Source organism: Lissotriton vulgaris, chromosome 11 (genome assembly GCF_964263255.1).
Source record: "Lissotriton vulgaris chromosome 11, aLisVul1.2, whole genome shotgun sequence".
In the NCBI taxonomy this organism is placed as follows: Eukaryota; Metazoa; Chordata; class Amphibia; order Caudata; family Salamandridae; genus Lissotriton; species Lissotriton vulgaris.
The window spans coordinates 842,421,233-842,437,982 of record NC_141699.1 but is presented as its reverse complement, the minus strand read 5'-3'; the positions used below and the strand labels follow the sequence as shown (position 1 = coordinate 842,437,982).

Here is a 16,750-nt window from a genome sequence, read left to right as displayed (position 1 = left end):
ACATGGAATGGCCAGCAACCATACTTGCGCAGCACGAGACATATGATGGCCCCCCCAGTGTACTGGTGGAGTACAGGATGTGGGGTGGCCATCATGTATACCTGCGCAAAGGGAGGCAGCGTGGGCGAGCCTCCCTCGCCTCCCCAGGCGGAGGCACCACAGCTGCACCCTAGCGCCCCAAGCCGAATGTCCTGCTCCTACGGCACGGTGTTCCATTTTTCGCCCCAAGAAGTCTCATCCACTCTTGTAGACACGACGAAGGGCGGCTGCTGCGGGGTCCCAAAATGGCGTCTGGGCCCCCTGGAAGCCGGATCTAGGCCGCTAGAGTAACTTTGCATCCCCATGGCCTTGAAGATTCTACAAGAGTCCTAGGAGCCCTTGGCCCCTACAGGCTTCCGGGGGGAAACAACTGCCTTGATCACTAACGAAATGACCACAACGTAGCCACAAGATGGTGGTGCTCTCGTGTCAGCACCAGCTTCAGTCTGAACCATCCAGAAACATTGTGGGCTAACAAATTTGAGCAAGTTCCGGCTGAACCTCAACGTGACCCGGTAGGGGAAATGTTTGCCTCCCTCCCCTTTTGATTGATGGTCCACATTGCCTGCCCCTTCTGTTAGCACAAGTCTTTTTGAACTGCCGAAAGGGACTCTGGTCCAACCGCCGGTTGTTGGAAACATTTTGTCCCTAATGCTACTTCCGGACTAACACTGCCTCGCCCAAAATGGCGCCGGTGTCAATAGGAACTCACGAACACCTCGTGGTGTTTTTAGCTAATAAGACTTGATGTTCTGAGATATGTATATGATCCTTTGTACACTTGACGAAAAAGAGGGAGGGTTCATTTGGCGAACACGTAAAAGGATCCCGTTAAAATGTTGGTTTCAATGTATGATTTATTATGATATTATTGTAACTGATACATAACGTCGCTTATGACACACACCCACGGTATGCATATAGGAAATTTGATTACAACTAGTCTGACTATGCTTCCAATTATGAAATGAATGCCCCCTGATCCCTCAACTATTGATAGACGTTTTTAGTTTCCTGCAATTAACTAAATAAAAGCTTTTAAAATGTTTTTAATACTGCAAAATAGCCCCCCGCCCCCTACTGTACGCGCTTCAGCCAACGCCGTGTCCGGCCAAATACGATTGCACTCTCATATTTACATGCTGAACAATTGTGCAAATAAAGGTTTTTCAAACTATGAACAGGTATCGCATACTTTCGTAAATATGGGATCAGCGGGAGGGTTTTTCTGTGCGCTCTGTTTTGTTCTCTTTTTAAGGTTACTAGAAAATGGTTGCTCAGCCCCGGATTGATGATCGAATCTAAGGCACGATACGCTGCCTCCAAGTGTGCGACTGGCTCAGGAACAAACGCATGGGGAAGGACCTCGACTTCTGAGAACGGGTAAAGTGAAGCGGTATGAATGATAAAATGTTATAAGGGTATGGTACTCGAAGGTACTAGGGAACAGGGTTGGCCGAAGTGCTGGTATGCCTTAGGACATCGCAGCATTGGAAATGATTTAAGGATCCCGATAGCTAGATACATCTACAAACTAGGTACCTCGCACTAAGCGCCTCTGATTTCTAACGTTTCCCTACACACGGCCTATAATGCCACACTCGGACCGTCTCCCTCATGATCAACTTATCGCTCGCCATCCTTACCACACTGTCCGCCCCCCTGGCTTCAGAAACCAAGACCCCAGGGATTACATCCCGAGGAAATAAGACGAGTATGTGGTAAGTAAAGGACTTTCGTGCCCGTACATTTGATATGCTCGAATGCTGTCCCCCCTCCCTTCCCCTCTTTTTCTCCCCCTACAGGTTACATTGGAATCACGACTGGGGTATAGTGAAGATCTGAAGCCACGCCATGTCTGATACATGAAGCGGACTAACGCTGCAAGGTGGCACCTAAGGACCCCCACGAACTACTCTTGCAACGAAAAGGGCCAATAGTTGTATGATATGATGGGACGCGATCACCCCTAACCCGTGTTGCGTGAATGAGCACATGTCACGTATGTCTGAAACTATGAGAAAATGCTTTCTATGCGACTGAAGCATTGACCTAACTAGGCAAAGGACCGAGAGTGCGAGAAGTGCGACGACAATGGTGCCTTTTGCTCAATGCATGTCCCTTTGTACCCGGCCTAATGCTCGTCCGTCCCAAACTGCATGCTTTCTAAATTCTAACACAGACCCGTAATGTCTCATGTTGTGTAATGCGCTGAATAGCCTATCCTAGTACACGGCCAATCTCCATGTCTCACGTGTACTGTTTAGCCTATTGTCGCAAATCTTTCTCTCTCTCTCTCTCTCTCTCTCTCTCTCTCTCTCTCTCTCCTCCACACTCTCACTCTTCCTAACGACTTGCACCTAATTGGCGAACCACCATCCATGGTGCACCACCCAATTGGCTCAAAATACCGCAAGTATTTGCACAAATTTGTCTTAAATAAAATCACATTGATGCCATGTTACTACCTCTCCTTTCTGCTAAATATTGATAAAAACTAGATTGGCCAAAAGAGAAAGGACAGGTAAGACGACTGAGGTTCCCTAATCTGACCCGTAATAAGAGAACCACATGTCAGTGGCTTTTATGATAAAAATGCCTCAGGTAACGCGACCCTCCCCGTCCCGAATTGTCTCAATGCCCAAACGGTAAAAGTGATCGAAGCATCCCCGTCTTCCCAGAACGCCCCCAGTTTTGTATCAGCTGCCCCGGACGAGAGTTTGAAAAATGTGGCACACCTCCGGTTGTAAGAGATGGGTTGACTTACAACTGACACAGACCAGCCGTTGTTCCTAGAAATGATTTGTTGATGAACAAGCTACGAAGTTTAGAAATTCGAGAAATGTCCCTGAACGCTTATCAACTGAACTGTAGCCTTCTGCTAGATAACACCCTTATGACACAAAGCAAGACGATAGTCCCTCACCCCAGTCTGCTATGTTCCTAGTTGTTTTCCATAAGACCCCGGTCACCCCAAGGATGAGTTGAATAGTTATCGCAAGCCCCCCCCCCCAGTTTTTAATGAAGTAGCTAGGTTATGAGAGACTATGTAGAAAGTGGAATGATGTTTGCGAAGTTAAGATTAGATCGAAATGAAGAAATTGTTGCAGTAAACCCTGTTGAAAGTAAAATGTTTAGCTGAAAGATAGGATGCAATGATACAATGGAAAATTGTTTAGCCTATGTTCATTCCTCAGAAAGATATCTATCAGGCCATGGTGATAGCACGTTGCACTTTTTCGTAAAATACACAGCCCTGAAGAACGGTATAGCTTTGTAAGACTCGTACTGGAAAAGTGGGTCTCTGCCAGAAGAACTGACGTGACCGTAATAAACAAATGCAATGAATAGGTATCAGACCTCGTACCACGACAATGAATGTAATACCAACAAACGCCAAAGAAATAGTTACGATGGAAAGTTGTAGGGAATCCAGCAAACCTATCATCAATTATTTATACGTTGGTTGTAAACCCCAATGTAACAGATGTTTCCCCAGTTGCTTGGAGTTGGGAGAGAAATAGACTTATGTAATTACCTTCCTCTGCCAGTTCTCTAAAGACTGTCTTTTCAAACTCATTTAAGGGTACCACTGTCGGAGGAGAGAGAGACCGGATGTGGGAGCACGCGGCCTGACTGCAGATCGCGGAACACCTGCGACATTGACCAAGGCGGGACCGCAACAGTAAGGAGTCGCAGGACGAGGCACTGTTTCTGACAAAATGAAAGGAAAGGGCTGACCTGCTGCCCCTGCTCGATGATCAACATGTGCCGAAAAGTCCCCGCCCTCTGAGCCCGGTCATGGGCCCACCTACCTGAAATTTTCCGTCCCCTTGGTCTGTTCCCGATCTGGCCCTGCTCCATCCCCTCTTCCCCCGACCTACCACAAGGACTACCCACACACCCCCCTTCTTCCACCTGAACTCTTTGACAATCGACTCGAAAAAGAACAAAAACTGCAGTCAGATTGAATAGGGTTTTGTTGCAAACTAAAATGAAACTTGGGTGCCCTGTCTAAGGTACCCATGAAAGAACAGTTAGGACACAGGGCGAAAAAGGACCTTTTTGACCAGAAAAACGAGGAAAAGGTCATGCCCTGCAACACAGGACCCGGAATAGAGCTGGACGCATAGCTCCACCGCCGGTGCTCAACAGTGCCAACAGAAGACGACAAAGAATGCTGAGAACTCACTAATAATGATCCACGACAATAAGACACTGGAAAAAGCAACACCCCTCCTCTTCGAACAGTGACACCCCTGATTATCGTTTTTACTATGTCTCATTTCTCTCCCAGCCACCATTGTATTGATTATGCTCCAACAGAGTATGAAATGAACTTACATATGTAATAACCTATCAGTTCATATTCCGAATGACTATAAGCATCTATGAAATGTACCCAACGCTATCACTACAGAATCATTTTTTGTCCGACATTGCATTACTATGACTTTCCTGCAACGAGCTTAACGATGGGCCCGCCTCCTAAGATGAAAGATTTTAAATGTAATGTTTATGCACAGTTCCTTCGCCTAGGTTCCTTCGCCTAGGTTCCTACTTCTTTACTTATGACTGCCACAGTAGACATGGATAGGAAATAGGCCAGCAAGATGTCTTGTGAATGTTAAAGGGAGGACTGTGGAAAATTAATACGGTTTGGTAAACATTATCTGCGCCATCTTGCCTTTTTCCCCGATGCCACACTTTTTGTCGTGCACACCCGCCATTTTAGGTGCCTTGGTCAGAACCACACTCTGCACGCCGCTGACCCTTAACACGGCTCTTCGCCCTCACAAGCACATCCCCCGCACGCTGACAGCCCCCGCTCTCACATGCCTTGGGTCATAAACCCCTCTTCCACGCAGCTCTGCCTCAGAACCCCATCCTGTTCCCAGCGCGACACTTCCCTCCATCCCTTTCATGGTCCCGGATCCCTTGATAACACCCCTCTTTCCTTTGTGCCCGTTTGTCTCACTCGTTCCCAAGCCGCCACCTGGCCCTGCGGATACTGTCATTGCCCCTTCCTCCTGTACAGTAGGAAACACCCCCCCCCCCATCAAAGGATCCTTGAGCTGATCAAAGCCCCCACCCCATGAGATCCGATCAACCTCACACATTCCGTGAATCGGCGGAATGTCCAGCTGCACGATAATCATCATCTGTTGTGACCGGGGTGGGGACTTCAACTGTAAATGTGTGTGGGAACGGGCCTGAAGCGGGGATTCCGAGGATGTCTTTCCGTACATCAAAGGGTTGACAGAAATGTGTTTTATGCAATAAAGTAATAAACCTGAGTATAAGAGGCCAGGCCTCAGAGATGCAGTTAGAGCACCTAGTGACGATACTTGCTGTCCGAACTGATGTGTTCTCCTCCGGAGAGAATAAACCCTTGTTTCCAGCCTTCCAGTCTCCAGCGCCTGCCTCTTCATTGATTAATGTTTTGTGGGTTAAAGAGGCGACACCGCCGGGCAACACTTAAGGATCTTTGTTTATTGGTTGCTTCCTACCTTTTTACAACGGGGGTCCCTAAACTCATGGAAGGTAAGAGGGAAGGCAATCTAGACTTAAAGAATAAGGTAATCCATTGGCTTAGAAACAACAGGCCATTGCCCCCTCACCTAGACGGAGAGATAGTGAACGTGAGAAGGTTGTCCTGGGTGGGACAAAGACCTAAAGATCTACCTGGGGATGTAGTTGTCATTAACTTCAGAGACCACAGGGTGGTTACCCATATTACCGATTGGTACGAGGCCCGGGGATCAAATGGCATCTCAACGAGGGATCTGAGTTATTTCTACCCTCAGCCACTGGTCTCTTCTTGGCGCGGTGGAGACACATTTAATAATTCCTTACACCATGCCCGCGTCCCTTCTTTATTTAATATAAACCCAATTATAAGGAGACCTACGTGGCACAATCCTAGCCCCGCTAACAGGCTACCCAGGTTTTGGGGGGATACGCATATCCTGTTCCTGTTCCTCTCCCTCCATATGCACCATTCTGGCAAATTCCTTTAAATAATAGATATAACGCTTTGTCGGGCCTTGAAGATTTGGATAGACAGGCAAAACCCTCTGCGGGCAAGGGTACATTTACTCCAATAATGATTCTAACTATAGACCACCATGATACCCCACAGGTAGAGATGCTGATTAACATTATTAGCTCTACAGATCAATCTAACCTAAATCCACACGTACTGGTTACGTCTAATGATAGCCCTGTTGCGGACCCCCCAGAAGAACTAGGCTGCTGTAATCGGAACACTTACCCTAGTGAAATATCCCCAATGTTAACTGTTATGCAGGTCATCGCTGATCGCACTCTTCCAATAACCACAAACATAAACATCAGTGATGAGCCCCTCCCAAAGAACACTACTGAGATACTCCTTACCCTGCTTTCTTGGAACGTAGCGGGGTTAGCCAATAAGGTTTCCCTGCAAACTTGGCTAGACGTTGTCAAGTAACATAGTATAATATGTTTACAAGAAACATGGTTGATGGAGGAACAGCACATTAATGGATATCAAACAATTCATTCACCTGCCCTCCCTAGTACCCAGGGTCGAAACAAAGGAGGCCTTTGCATATACGTAGCAACGACAGGGCATGTTAAAGTACGAAAGTTTCTTTCCACTTTGCATTACCAAATTTTGGTGTTTAGATGGGGCCTTACGCACAATAATATTTTAGTAAACTTTTATAACAACATGTCCAGTAACATGATAGAGCCCACTCTTTGTACTCTCATGACTAGCCTAAACTCGCTTGAAGAAGAAATATCAGGTGAAAAGGTGATAATTTGGGTTGGTGACTTCAATTGTACCATCTGTCCCCACCATGCTACAGGTTTGTGCGGCCTGGCAGAATACGGGGAAGATAGTCCCAAACATTTTACCCACACAAAGATAGGTAATCTCTTTAACAATATCGCCTTCCACTTTGATTTGTCTTTTGCAAATGAGTTATGCTTACTGCCTGTCCCTTTTCAACCAACCTTTAACGGTTGTGGTAGTAACTCTATCATAGATTTTATCCTGATGACCTCCACGCCCGCAAGGTTTGCAAACAACTGGGAAATAGGAAAGGTTTTACTTAGTGACCATTATCCTATAACACTTACTGTAAAACTCAGGGGGGCACTAAGTAGAGAATTAGGCACGTGTTCCGATAATCCAAAGATTAATTTGACGGCAAGAAATGGTTGTGTCATCAAATGGGAAAGGGTTGAACCCGCCGGGTTTCTGAAAAATGTAATATCATCCTCTTTTGGTGACTTTTTGCGGTGCTTGGGAGATAACGAGGACCCTGATGTTGTGCTGACCGCATTCTCGAAAATCCAAGTAGCGATAAAGAACCTTCTATTTAGAGCACCAAAACGCGGTAATAACAAATCGAAAGGATGGTTCGATAGCAACTGCACGAAAGCCTTAAAAAACCTTAAAAAGGCCCTGCAGGGTATACCTAAAAACCCAGACACAATCCACCAAGCTATAAGGTCATATAAATTGTCCATTAAGACGAGAAAATCTGCTTTGAAAAAAGAGGCCTGGGCGTCCTTGATTGAGGCTTCTCGCCGAAGAGACAATTCCCCAATTCTGCAAAACCCGGGCGAAAATACCATAGATGTTGCAATAACAGGTGATACATGGGTCACTCATTTCAAACAACTATATAATAAACCGATAGTTGGGGCTAACTTATCTATACCAAGTATACCCACTGTCACCTCAAGTGATCCTAGTTATTGCAATCCATTTCCCATGGATATAACGTTCAGTTGTCATGAGGTACTCGTGGCCATTAAAGAAAGTGCATCAGGCAAGGCACCAGGTCCTGATTGCATCCCGATCGATGTGTATAAGGCTGAGTTGGATCTGTGGGCCCCTTTGCTTACGAACGTTTTAAATAAGGCCAATCAGTCTGGGTTAATTTCTACTTGGCCCGATGCCATCGTGGTCCCAATCTTCAAGAAAGGCAATAGAAATGACACCACCTGTTACAGGCCAATCTCTCTTCTGGATGCCTTTATGAAAGTGGCCGGCAGAATAATTCTGAACAGAATCCAATCCTGGGAGGAGGATCACCATGTTATTTCCAAGTTGCAATACGGGTTTAGAACAGGGAAAGAGACGATTGAACAAATGCCAAATGCGGAAAACTTTATATCACTTTTGTGGATCTAAGTTCCGCTTTTGACTGCGTCGACTACAAGCTCCTCTGGCTAACACTTTGTGATATTGGCATCGATGATCAAATCATCACCTTTATAAAAGAACTATATAAGGATGTAGGTGCTAGAGTGAGGTTCGGTCAACAAGGAGAATGCTCAGATACATATTCCATACTAAGAGGGGTTAGACAAGGTTGCATATTAACATCTAACAGACTCATTATGTGACTACCCTTCTATAAACGAGTCCCCGGTGCCCATCCTACTATACTCCGACGATGCAGCACTGTCACGAACGAGGCTCGGACTACAGCGGGCAGTGAAAAAATTTACGGGCTTCATGAGGGACAGAGGCCTAAGGGTGAACATTTCAAAAACTTACACCATGCCTTGTGCAGCAAAGTTAAGGAGGGTCCCCAGCCCCATATTCTTAGAAGACCAAAGAAATGAAACAGCCAACAGGTTTTGTTATCTGGGAGTAATGTTCGATAGGCGGGGTGGCTGGCAGGCCGCAATAGCAGCTAGGAAATTGTCTTTCACCCGCACCATAGGTGCCCTAAGAAATGTTTCTGTAAAAATTGGCGGTAAACCCGTCAAAGAATTAATACACATATACAAGGCAAAGTGTGTATCTACGGCCACGTATGGTGCAGGGTTATGGGGAATCGAGAGTCCCCAGACCTTACAATGTTGTGAAAACCAGTTTATTCGTTACCTACTGGGTGTATCAAAAACTACATCAACTTACATGACACATATTGAAGCGGGAGTCACCTATATTGGCGATATCATCAGGATGTCCCTATATCTTGTTATGGCATAAGGTTTGGGTTACGGAAGAAACCATGCTGAATAGAGACCTAATCAGCGACTGTCTGACATTAGACGGGGTAGCTAACATCAGTTGGTTATTTTATGTGAGAAAATTGTTCATTGAATTAGGTCATCCAGAGTTCTTTGACAAGCCTACCACCTTAGAAGGGGTTACTAGATCCTCACTGAAAAAGATGGTGGCCACTCACCTTGATACCATCAGATGGAATCATGGAAAATCTAAAAATACTGTGCTCAGATTTCAGGAAATTACACCTTGTGAGGGATTACAACCGTATCTTGTCCTGGTCCAGAGCCCTTACTCTGCATGTTGTTGACACGCTTTAGATTGGGTACCTTTTTCCGTATGATCACTCTACCAACTAGTAACGATTGGTCTGCTGCCAAATTAATTTGCCCCTGTGACAACAGTTCATCCCAATCGAACATTCACTTCGCGTTATTTTGTAAATTTTACATGAATCCCAGAAAGAAGTTTTTGTTACCAATCCTTAAATTCTGGGGGATTCGTACATGTAGATCAGCATTCGTGAAACTTCTACAACTAGGAGATGAACATGTTATTTATGCTGTCTCATGTTTTTTAAAAGATGTCATAAAAGTTAGAAGTTCCCTGCAATTGGCTTTGTTTGATAATACATTATTAATGTAATTTTCCTGTTTTTTAAATAATTTTTTTGATGACTGAAGATGGTTGTTTAGATATCAATCAAGCCTATTCTGTATAGTATGGACTGTAATCTGTCTATTTTTTAAAATTTGTAAAAATGTGATGTTATGCTTTTATGATTTTAAATCAAAAATCGAATAAAGCTTGTTTTGATTTGATTTTGACTCAGGCAATAACACATGCAGTGCTATAACCAAATGTTCACTATCCATGCAGTCTCCTAACCACTTCCACACTACTGATTCACTCCTCGAATTACCCAGGTAGTTCCCATGCAGTCCAGCAATCACACTGTCAGTCTCCGTTCACTCCTCCCATCATTCAGCCAGTAACATGTCCTTATATAATCAATGTGCCAAAATCCAAGCACTTATAAATTCACCGTGCTGTCAACTTGCAGTACTCTAAGTATCCAGTCACTAACCACATACTTGTACAATGACTCAGGCATTAACACACACAGTGCTACAATCAAATGTGTACTATCTATGCAGTTCCCTAACCACCTCCACACTACAGATTCACTCACCCAATTACCCAGGTAGTACCCTTGCAGTCCAGCAATCACTCTGTCACTCTCTGTGTACTCGTGCAATCATCCATCCAGTACCATGTCTTTATCTAATCACTGCCAAAACCAAACACTTATAAATTCACCAGGCTATCAACTTGCAGCACACTAAGTATCCAGTCACTATCCATGTACTTGTACGATGAGTGAGACATTACCACATGCAGTGCTACAATGAAATGTAACCTTTCCATGCAGTCCTCTAACCACCTCCACACTACCTATTCACTCTTCCAATTACCCAGGTAGTACCAATGGAGTCCAGCAATCAGACTTTCACTCTTTGTGCACTGCTCCAATCATTCAGCCAGTACCATGTCCTTATCTAATCACTGTGCCAAAACCGAAGCACTTATAAATTCACCATCCTCTTTCTTTGCAGTAGTCTAATCATCCAATCATTACCTATGTACTCTTGCAATGACCCAGGTACTAATACATGCACTATTGCAATCCTCTATTAACTGCTGATGCAGTCCTCTAAACACGTAAACACTACTCATTCACTCCTACAATTATCCAGTTAATACCTGGGTACTGAAGTAAATGGATTGTGATTTCAAAACAAAGCGTTTAAATGGCTTTTATGTAGAACATACAGTACATTTTATAGATTTATTTAAATAATATTATATATATATTTTAATTTACAGAGATTCTTCATCAACGTTAAAAGAAACTTACCATTACTAAAAAAACAGAAACGAGGAAACAACAAAAGAAGGACTATTAGTTGAAGAAAACACAACAGCAAGAATTAGATGAACTACAACATGTGGGAAAAAAGAAAAAGTCTTGTGGTAAGAGAACAAAATAATGTATTAAAAGACTTTCAAAGACTAGAAAGGATTTGCACAATGCACAAAGTCGAAAGAATAATTCAACAACAAAGAAGAATGAGAAGAAAAAAGGAGAAATTAATGGCAAATCAACTTTTCAAAAAATAATGTATGATAAGAGGAGAAAAAATCAATATGACAAATAAGGAAAAGAATGTTTTACAATAGAGTTGTCTTTAATTTGTTAAAAGATGTGAAGAAATATAAAAAAAGATCAGCATATAAAAAGAAGAAACAGATTGAAACTATTGTTGAGAAGGCTTTTGAATTTAAAAGGAAATTATTCATTTTAGTTTTAAACAGAATTCAATCATTGGATAAGCCAATACCTTTTATGGACAAAAGTAAAAAGAAGAGACTAATTAATGATGTGCTATCTGGTTTAGAAGGGTGCGATTGACATAACATCATATATATCAATAGCACCCCAAATAATGCCTCGCTGGTACCTACCACCGATTGTTTCGTAAGGGGCACGCCCAATGCAGGTTATGTGGATTCCACAGTGCCGTGGCCACGCGTATCCTCATGTAATAGATCCGAAATAGATGCACTCGCTGGCAAGCTAATACCTACAGAGTATAAGGGCGTTAGGAAACTTTTAGTCAATAGGGGGGAGAGAGTGGGCCCAGGGCGGACCTCTATTATGGATGGTCGGCCCGGGAACCTACGTCTTGGTATGCAAAGGATTAGTAGTGTGCTACTTCTTTCATGGAACGTTGCAGGATTGGGAAGTAAGGTTGCTCTTCCGGATTGGTCACAATTCATAGAAATACATAACATATGTCTCTTTCAAGAGACATGGGCGGCTGAGCCTGTTCACCGTCCTGGGTATCTTTCTAATCATATCCCAGCAGTCAAACAAGCAAAAGGTCGCCCAGTGGGTGGACTAGGGATTTGGGTTCAGCAGACCTTAGTGTGTAAAATATCTCAGATAGCCACCAATAATTCCGATATCCTGGTAATACAAATTATCCCAAAGCAAGGTCCTGTTATAGACATCTATAACGTCTATGAAAGGGGCCTTCCTGGTGGGCGACGCTCGGAAGGGGTAGTAGCCATGGAACGGCTGCTGGATAGCACCCCAAGTAATGTCTGCCTGATAGTGGGGGGCGTCTTTAATACCACGTTCGAACCGTTGGGATTCGAAGACAAGTGTCTTCTGGAAGAAGAAGATTAGAAATGGGGAATACCCAATCTCGAGCTAGACCCAATCAAAAAATGGACAGAGGCGGCAATCCAAATAAAGGGGATATGCATAGGCCACCAGTTGAGGGCTGCAAATGGGAGAACAGAGTCAGATAGGAGGGGAGCTGCGGCCTTTGATAACAATCACAGGACTAGCCGTATAGACTATGTGTTAGTGAGCCTGCAACTGTGGCAATTTCTTCACGATATGGTGGTCACCACCCGAATGGAAAGTAACCATAATCCCCTCATTGTGACGATGGAAGGAATATTAGGAGACTCCCTCAATATCGATAGAGAGGCAGTGAATAATGACCTGGTATTGTCTAATGATAGCCGCCATCTGAAATGGGGTCACTTCTCAGAACATCCAGAGACACTCTCAGCTATGAATAGGGAAGTTGATAAGATATTGGAGGTGTGGGGGCCAAGTGACGGAAACCAGATTGCAACGTTACAAATAACAGAGATGCACAACAAATTATTTGGCCTGCTCAAACAGTATTTTTGTAAACCTGGTATTAGGAGGAAAGGCAAGACCAAAAAACAAGAAGGATGGTTCAACAAGGACTGTTGGAACTCATGGAGGGCCTTGGGGACAGTGTTGAAACAGGGGGACCCAGTGAGTGTAAGGCAGGCACGGGCTCGATATCGGAAAGCTATTAGTGTTGCCAAAAAAGAATGGGATCAGGAAAGATGGCAGGAGCTTAAAGAAGCATGCGAGTCGCGAAACCCTGGGCTATTTTGGAGTAAGTATTGTTGGGAAAGGGTGGTGGCCCGGAACCTCCCCAGAATAACGTCGCCCATCATGCATGGGTTGACCATTTTATGCCACAGTATGCCTCCCTTGAGGAGGAAAGGGTCACTGAGCAGTTTAATTATGTCTTCTATAATGGTGGGCCTTTCACCCTAACGGAGGTGGATAGGGCGTTGGAATCGATCACACCAGGGCGTGCCCCAGGAATCGATGGCATCCCGGCTGACGTCTTTTTACATTATAAATCAGCATGACGTTTATATATTAGGCATGTGGCAAACGCAATTGCGTGTGGTGCTCCAATCCCGCCCTCGTGGAAGGGGGCAGAGATTATCCCAGTCTTCAAGAAGGGTGATAAATCAGTGGCAGCAAATTGCAGGCCGATCAGCCTTATAGACTCTTCCCAAAAGATAATGGGTAGGTTGATCTTTCAGAAGCTCCAGACATGGATTGAAGACGACCAAATACTCTCCCCTCTGCAAGCGGGTTTTCGACCTTTGACAGGTACCATTGACCAGGTATTCTGGTTCATTACTATTTATTGGAAGAGGGTCGTTCTGGGGAAGGGGGCGCTGTACGCGGTATTTGTGGATTTGAAGGCAGCCTTCGACTTGGTATCACGTACAAGGCTTTGGTGTGTCCTGAAAGAAATGGGGTTGGAGCCAGAATTGTTGTCTCTTATCGTCTGCTTACATGAGGACAACCACACGAGGGTACGGTGGGGGGCCAGGGGGGAGGTGACCGAGTCATTCCCCATGAACAGGGGAGTGCGACAGGGTTGTGTGTTAGCACCGACCCTGTTCTCTCTCTTTGTGAATGGGGTGGCTGGATTCCTCTCGCAAGTCCCCTCCGACGCCCCCGTGTTGGCTGGCGAGCACATACCTATCCTCATGTTCGCGGACGATACTCTGATCTTCTCTAGGATGCCTAGTGGTCTGCAAAAAGCCCTACTTAGGTTTGAGGACTTCTGTATTATTCGGGGCTTAGTAATTAATACGGCAAAAACAAAGTTTATGTCTTTCAACGAGCATAAGTCATTTCGGGGCAAGATATTTATGAATAGTGCTTCCCTTGAGAAAGTGGAAGCCTTTACTTACCCGGGTGTCATGCTGCAGACAGATATGAGTTGGACCACTCAACTTGATGTGGCAACCTTAAAATATAAACAACAAGCAGGGAATCTGGCAGCAAAATTTAAAACATCTCTCTCTAAACCAATCACTCCGTTGCTAGAGATTTATTTACTGAAGGTCCTAAGCTCTGCCCTGTATGGGGCCGAGCTTTGGGGGTTTTCGAACTTAGGCCAGCTAGCTGCAGCAGAAAACTCATTCTTAAGAAAGGTAACACTAATGCCCAAGAGCACTCCGATGACACTGTTATTACTAAATTTAAGGCATGAAGTCAGTAAGGGATTTGGCAAAACTTCGCCCCCTGCTATATTGGTGAAGATTGTGGAGCACGACCGAATTGTCCCACTATGCTAAGGGGCTAAAGGATGTTATGGACGCCGATTGTTTCCACAAGATTACTTGGTTAAGGGAGATTAGGGCATTATTGATAAAGCTGGGCCTAAGTGAATTGTGGGAAGACCCCCTTAATGCTGATATACCATCCAAGCGAACCTTGAAGGAAAAGTATTGGGAGATGACTTTGCATGTAGCTAGTGCAGGTACATCCATATCCCATCTATCAGGTAGGTTTCTAGAGTTTAAGACGAAGCTCGCTCTAGAAACTTTCTGGGATGTTATTGAGAAGCCATTGGATAGGAAATTGTATTTCCAACTAAGGGTCGGTACCCTACCTGTAAGACCGTTTACCAGTAAATGGAAGGGAGTTACCATCCATGTATGTCCCAACTGCACAGATGAAAAGGAAATGATTATTCACTTGCTGTTTTTTTGCCCAATGTATAGGAAACCCCGCTATAAATGGGTTGTACCCATTTGTAAATTGCTAGGCTTTAGGAGGCATGATGAGGCAGTGAGAGTTCTAACTACGGACCCAAGTGTCACAATAGCAATTGCATTAGCAAAGTTCTTGGGTTGGGCATGGTGTATCCGAACCAGGGCGCTCAACCAAGTTAGTTCTAACTGATGATATCCTGACCGGCCAGTACTCTACTAGTAGTTGTTATGTGTTATGAAGCATTGGCTGGCACATGTTATGAATTTAATGGTACCCAATCTTTATTCTCCAGATATTTATAATTTAATATTCTGTTTAATAGGGTTTTAGCTATGGTATATTAATTTTTTTAATATTCTGCATTTGTAATGTGTATGTTTGTGCTTTTATGACAAATCTGTCGAATAAAGCTATTTGAATTTGAAAAAGAAGAGACTAATTAACAGGGCTAAATTTTGTGATTTTTTTGTGGTGAATAGAAGCACAGTTCAAGTTCAGAGCATATTTTTAATGAAGAGAGTTATTTCCAAACCAATACATTATTGCATGCAGTTGATACCAGTGGTCGTGATTATGAAGGAAAAAATGGTTGCCCAGTTGGAAAAGAAAAGATGGTTCCTTGACATGTAGAAGAAGTGATAGCTGACGAGGTTCTAGGGAGACAAACAAAAGCCCCTGTGTATACTTGGGATTGTAGTAGTATTTGCAGTATACGACAGCAGTCTATTAATATTTTACGGAATCTCTTACGACCATTTAGTAAAAAAAGTGTTAAACAAAAGATTAAGATGCTGCAAGGACTAGATCCTTGCAAAGTGAGAAAAAATACTGGTTTGCAAGGTCATTCTTTGGCTTGTCTTTCTATAAAAGTGTGTCAATGTGTTTTTCATCTTTTCAGAATTTTAGCAGTACATCATTCTCAAATGCGGAAATTAGGCAGAAGATTGTAATACGCAAAAAGTCCAGCAATAATTTTAAGTGACTTAAACAGTGCTCTTTTGCATGGGTCAGTATTAGATGTAAAAAAGTTTGTAATGAAATAGAGTTTCGTTACTTTAGTCCTGAACAAGAGTGTAATCAAAGTGAGACATTGATAGAAGTAGATGTTGAGGAAGACGTGGAACATAGTAGTACTGAGAAGTTTGAAGAGGAAATTACGAATTTTAAGGTAGTTTGTTGTGAAAGACCAAATTATGTTTGTATTTGTTGTCGACAAACTCACTATAAAAATCAGACTAGGAATGTTGATCTGTATTTAAAAAGGGAAAAAGAAAACAATGATAAGTGGAAGGAATTTGCAACTTATTTGTTGTTAGAACATTGCTTTGATTTGGGTAGTGATCAACGTAGTTGTAAATATTGTTATAACAAATTAGAGGACAACAAAATGCCAGCTAGAGCTGTACATAATAACCTAGAGTTGGTAGCTATTCCTCCAGAACTGGTAGATTTAAACACGTCATGAGTCTATTCTGATTCAATTTGTGCACCCGTTTCAGGCTATTGTTCGTATGGAACCTAACCCACAGATTTGCAGAGAGGATTAAAAAGAAGAGTTGTATATTTACCTTTAGATTTAAAGAAAAATATTGAAACTATTGGTGTAAAGAAAGAGGAAACTGAACCGGTAGTTATTCTAGTTAATGGTGTTCCTACGAAGAGTCGGAAAATATGGCAAGAATTAGTAGATGTCAGCAAAGTGCAAAAGTCAACATTATATCTCATAAAAACAATAATTACTACAAAAATGTATATGAAGAAGAAGAAGA

The 16,750-nt window shown here is 43.5% G+C and overlaps 1 protein-coding gene across 1 annotated transcript in view; it reads left to right on the top strand.

Annotated features, from left to right (window-relative positions):
* TM4SF19 (transmembrane 4 L six family member 19) overlaps positions 1 to 16,750 on the top strand; it is a 958,828-nt gene that overhangs the window by 190,590 nt on the left and 751,488 nt on the right. The window contains exon 2 of the mRNA XM_086944875.1: positions 10,946 to 11,092. Coding sequence (XP_086801001.1) covers positions 11,054 to 11,092 — 39 coding nt within the window. The 5' untranslated portion in view covers positions 10,946 to 11,053. The remainder of the gene's footprint in view (positions 1 to 10,945; positions 11,093 to 16,750) is intronic.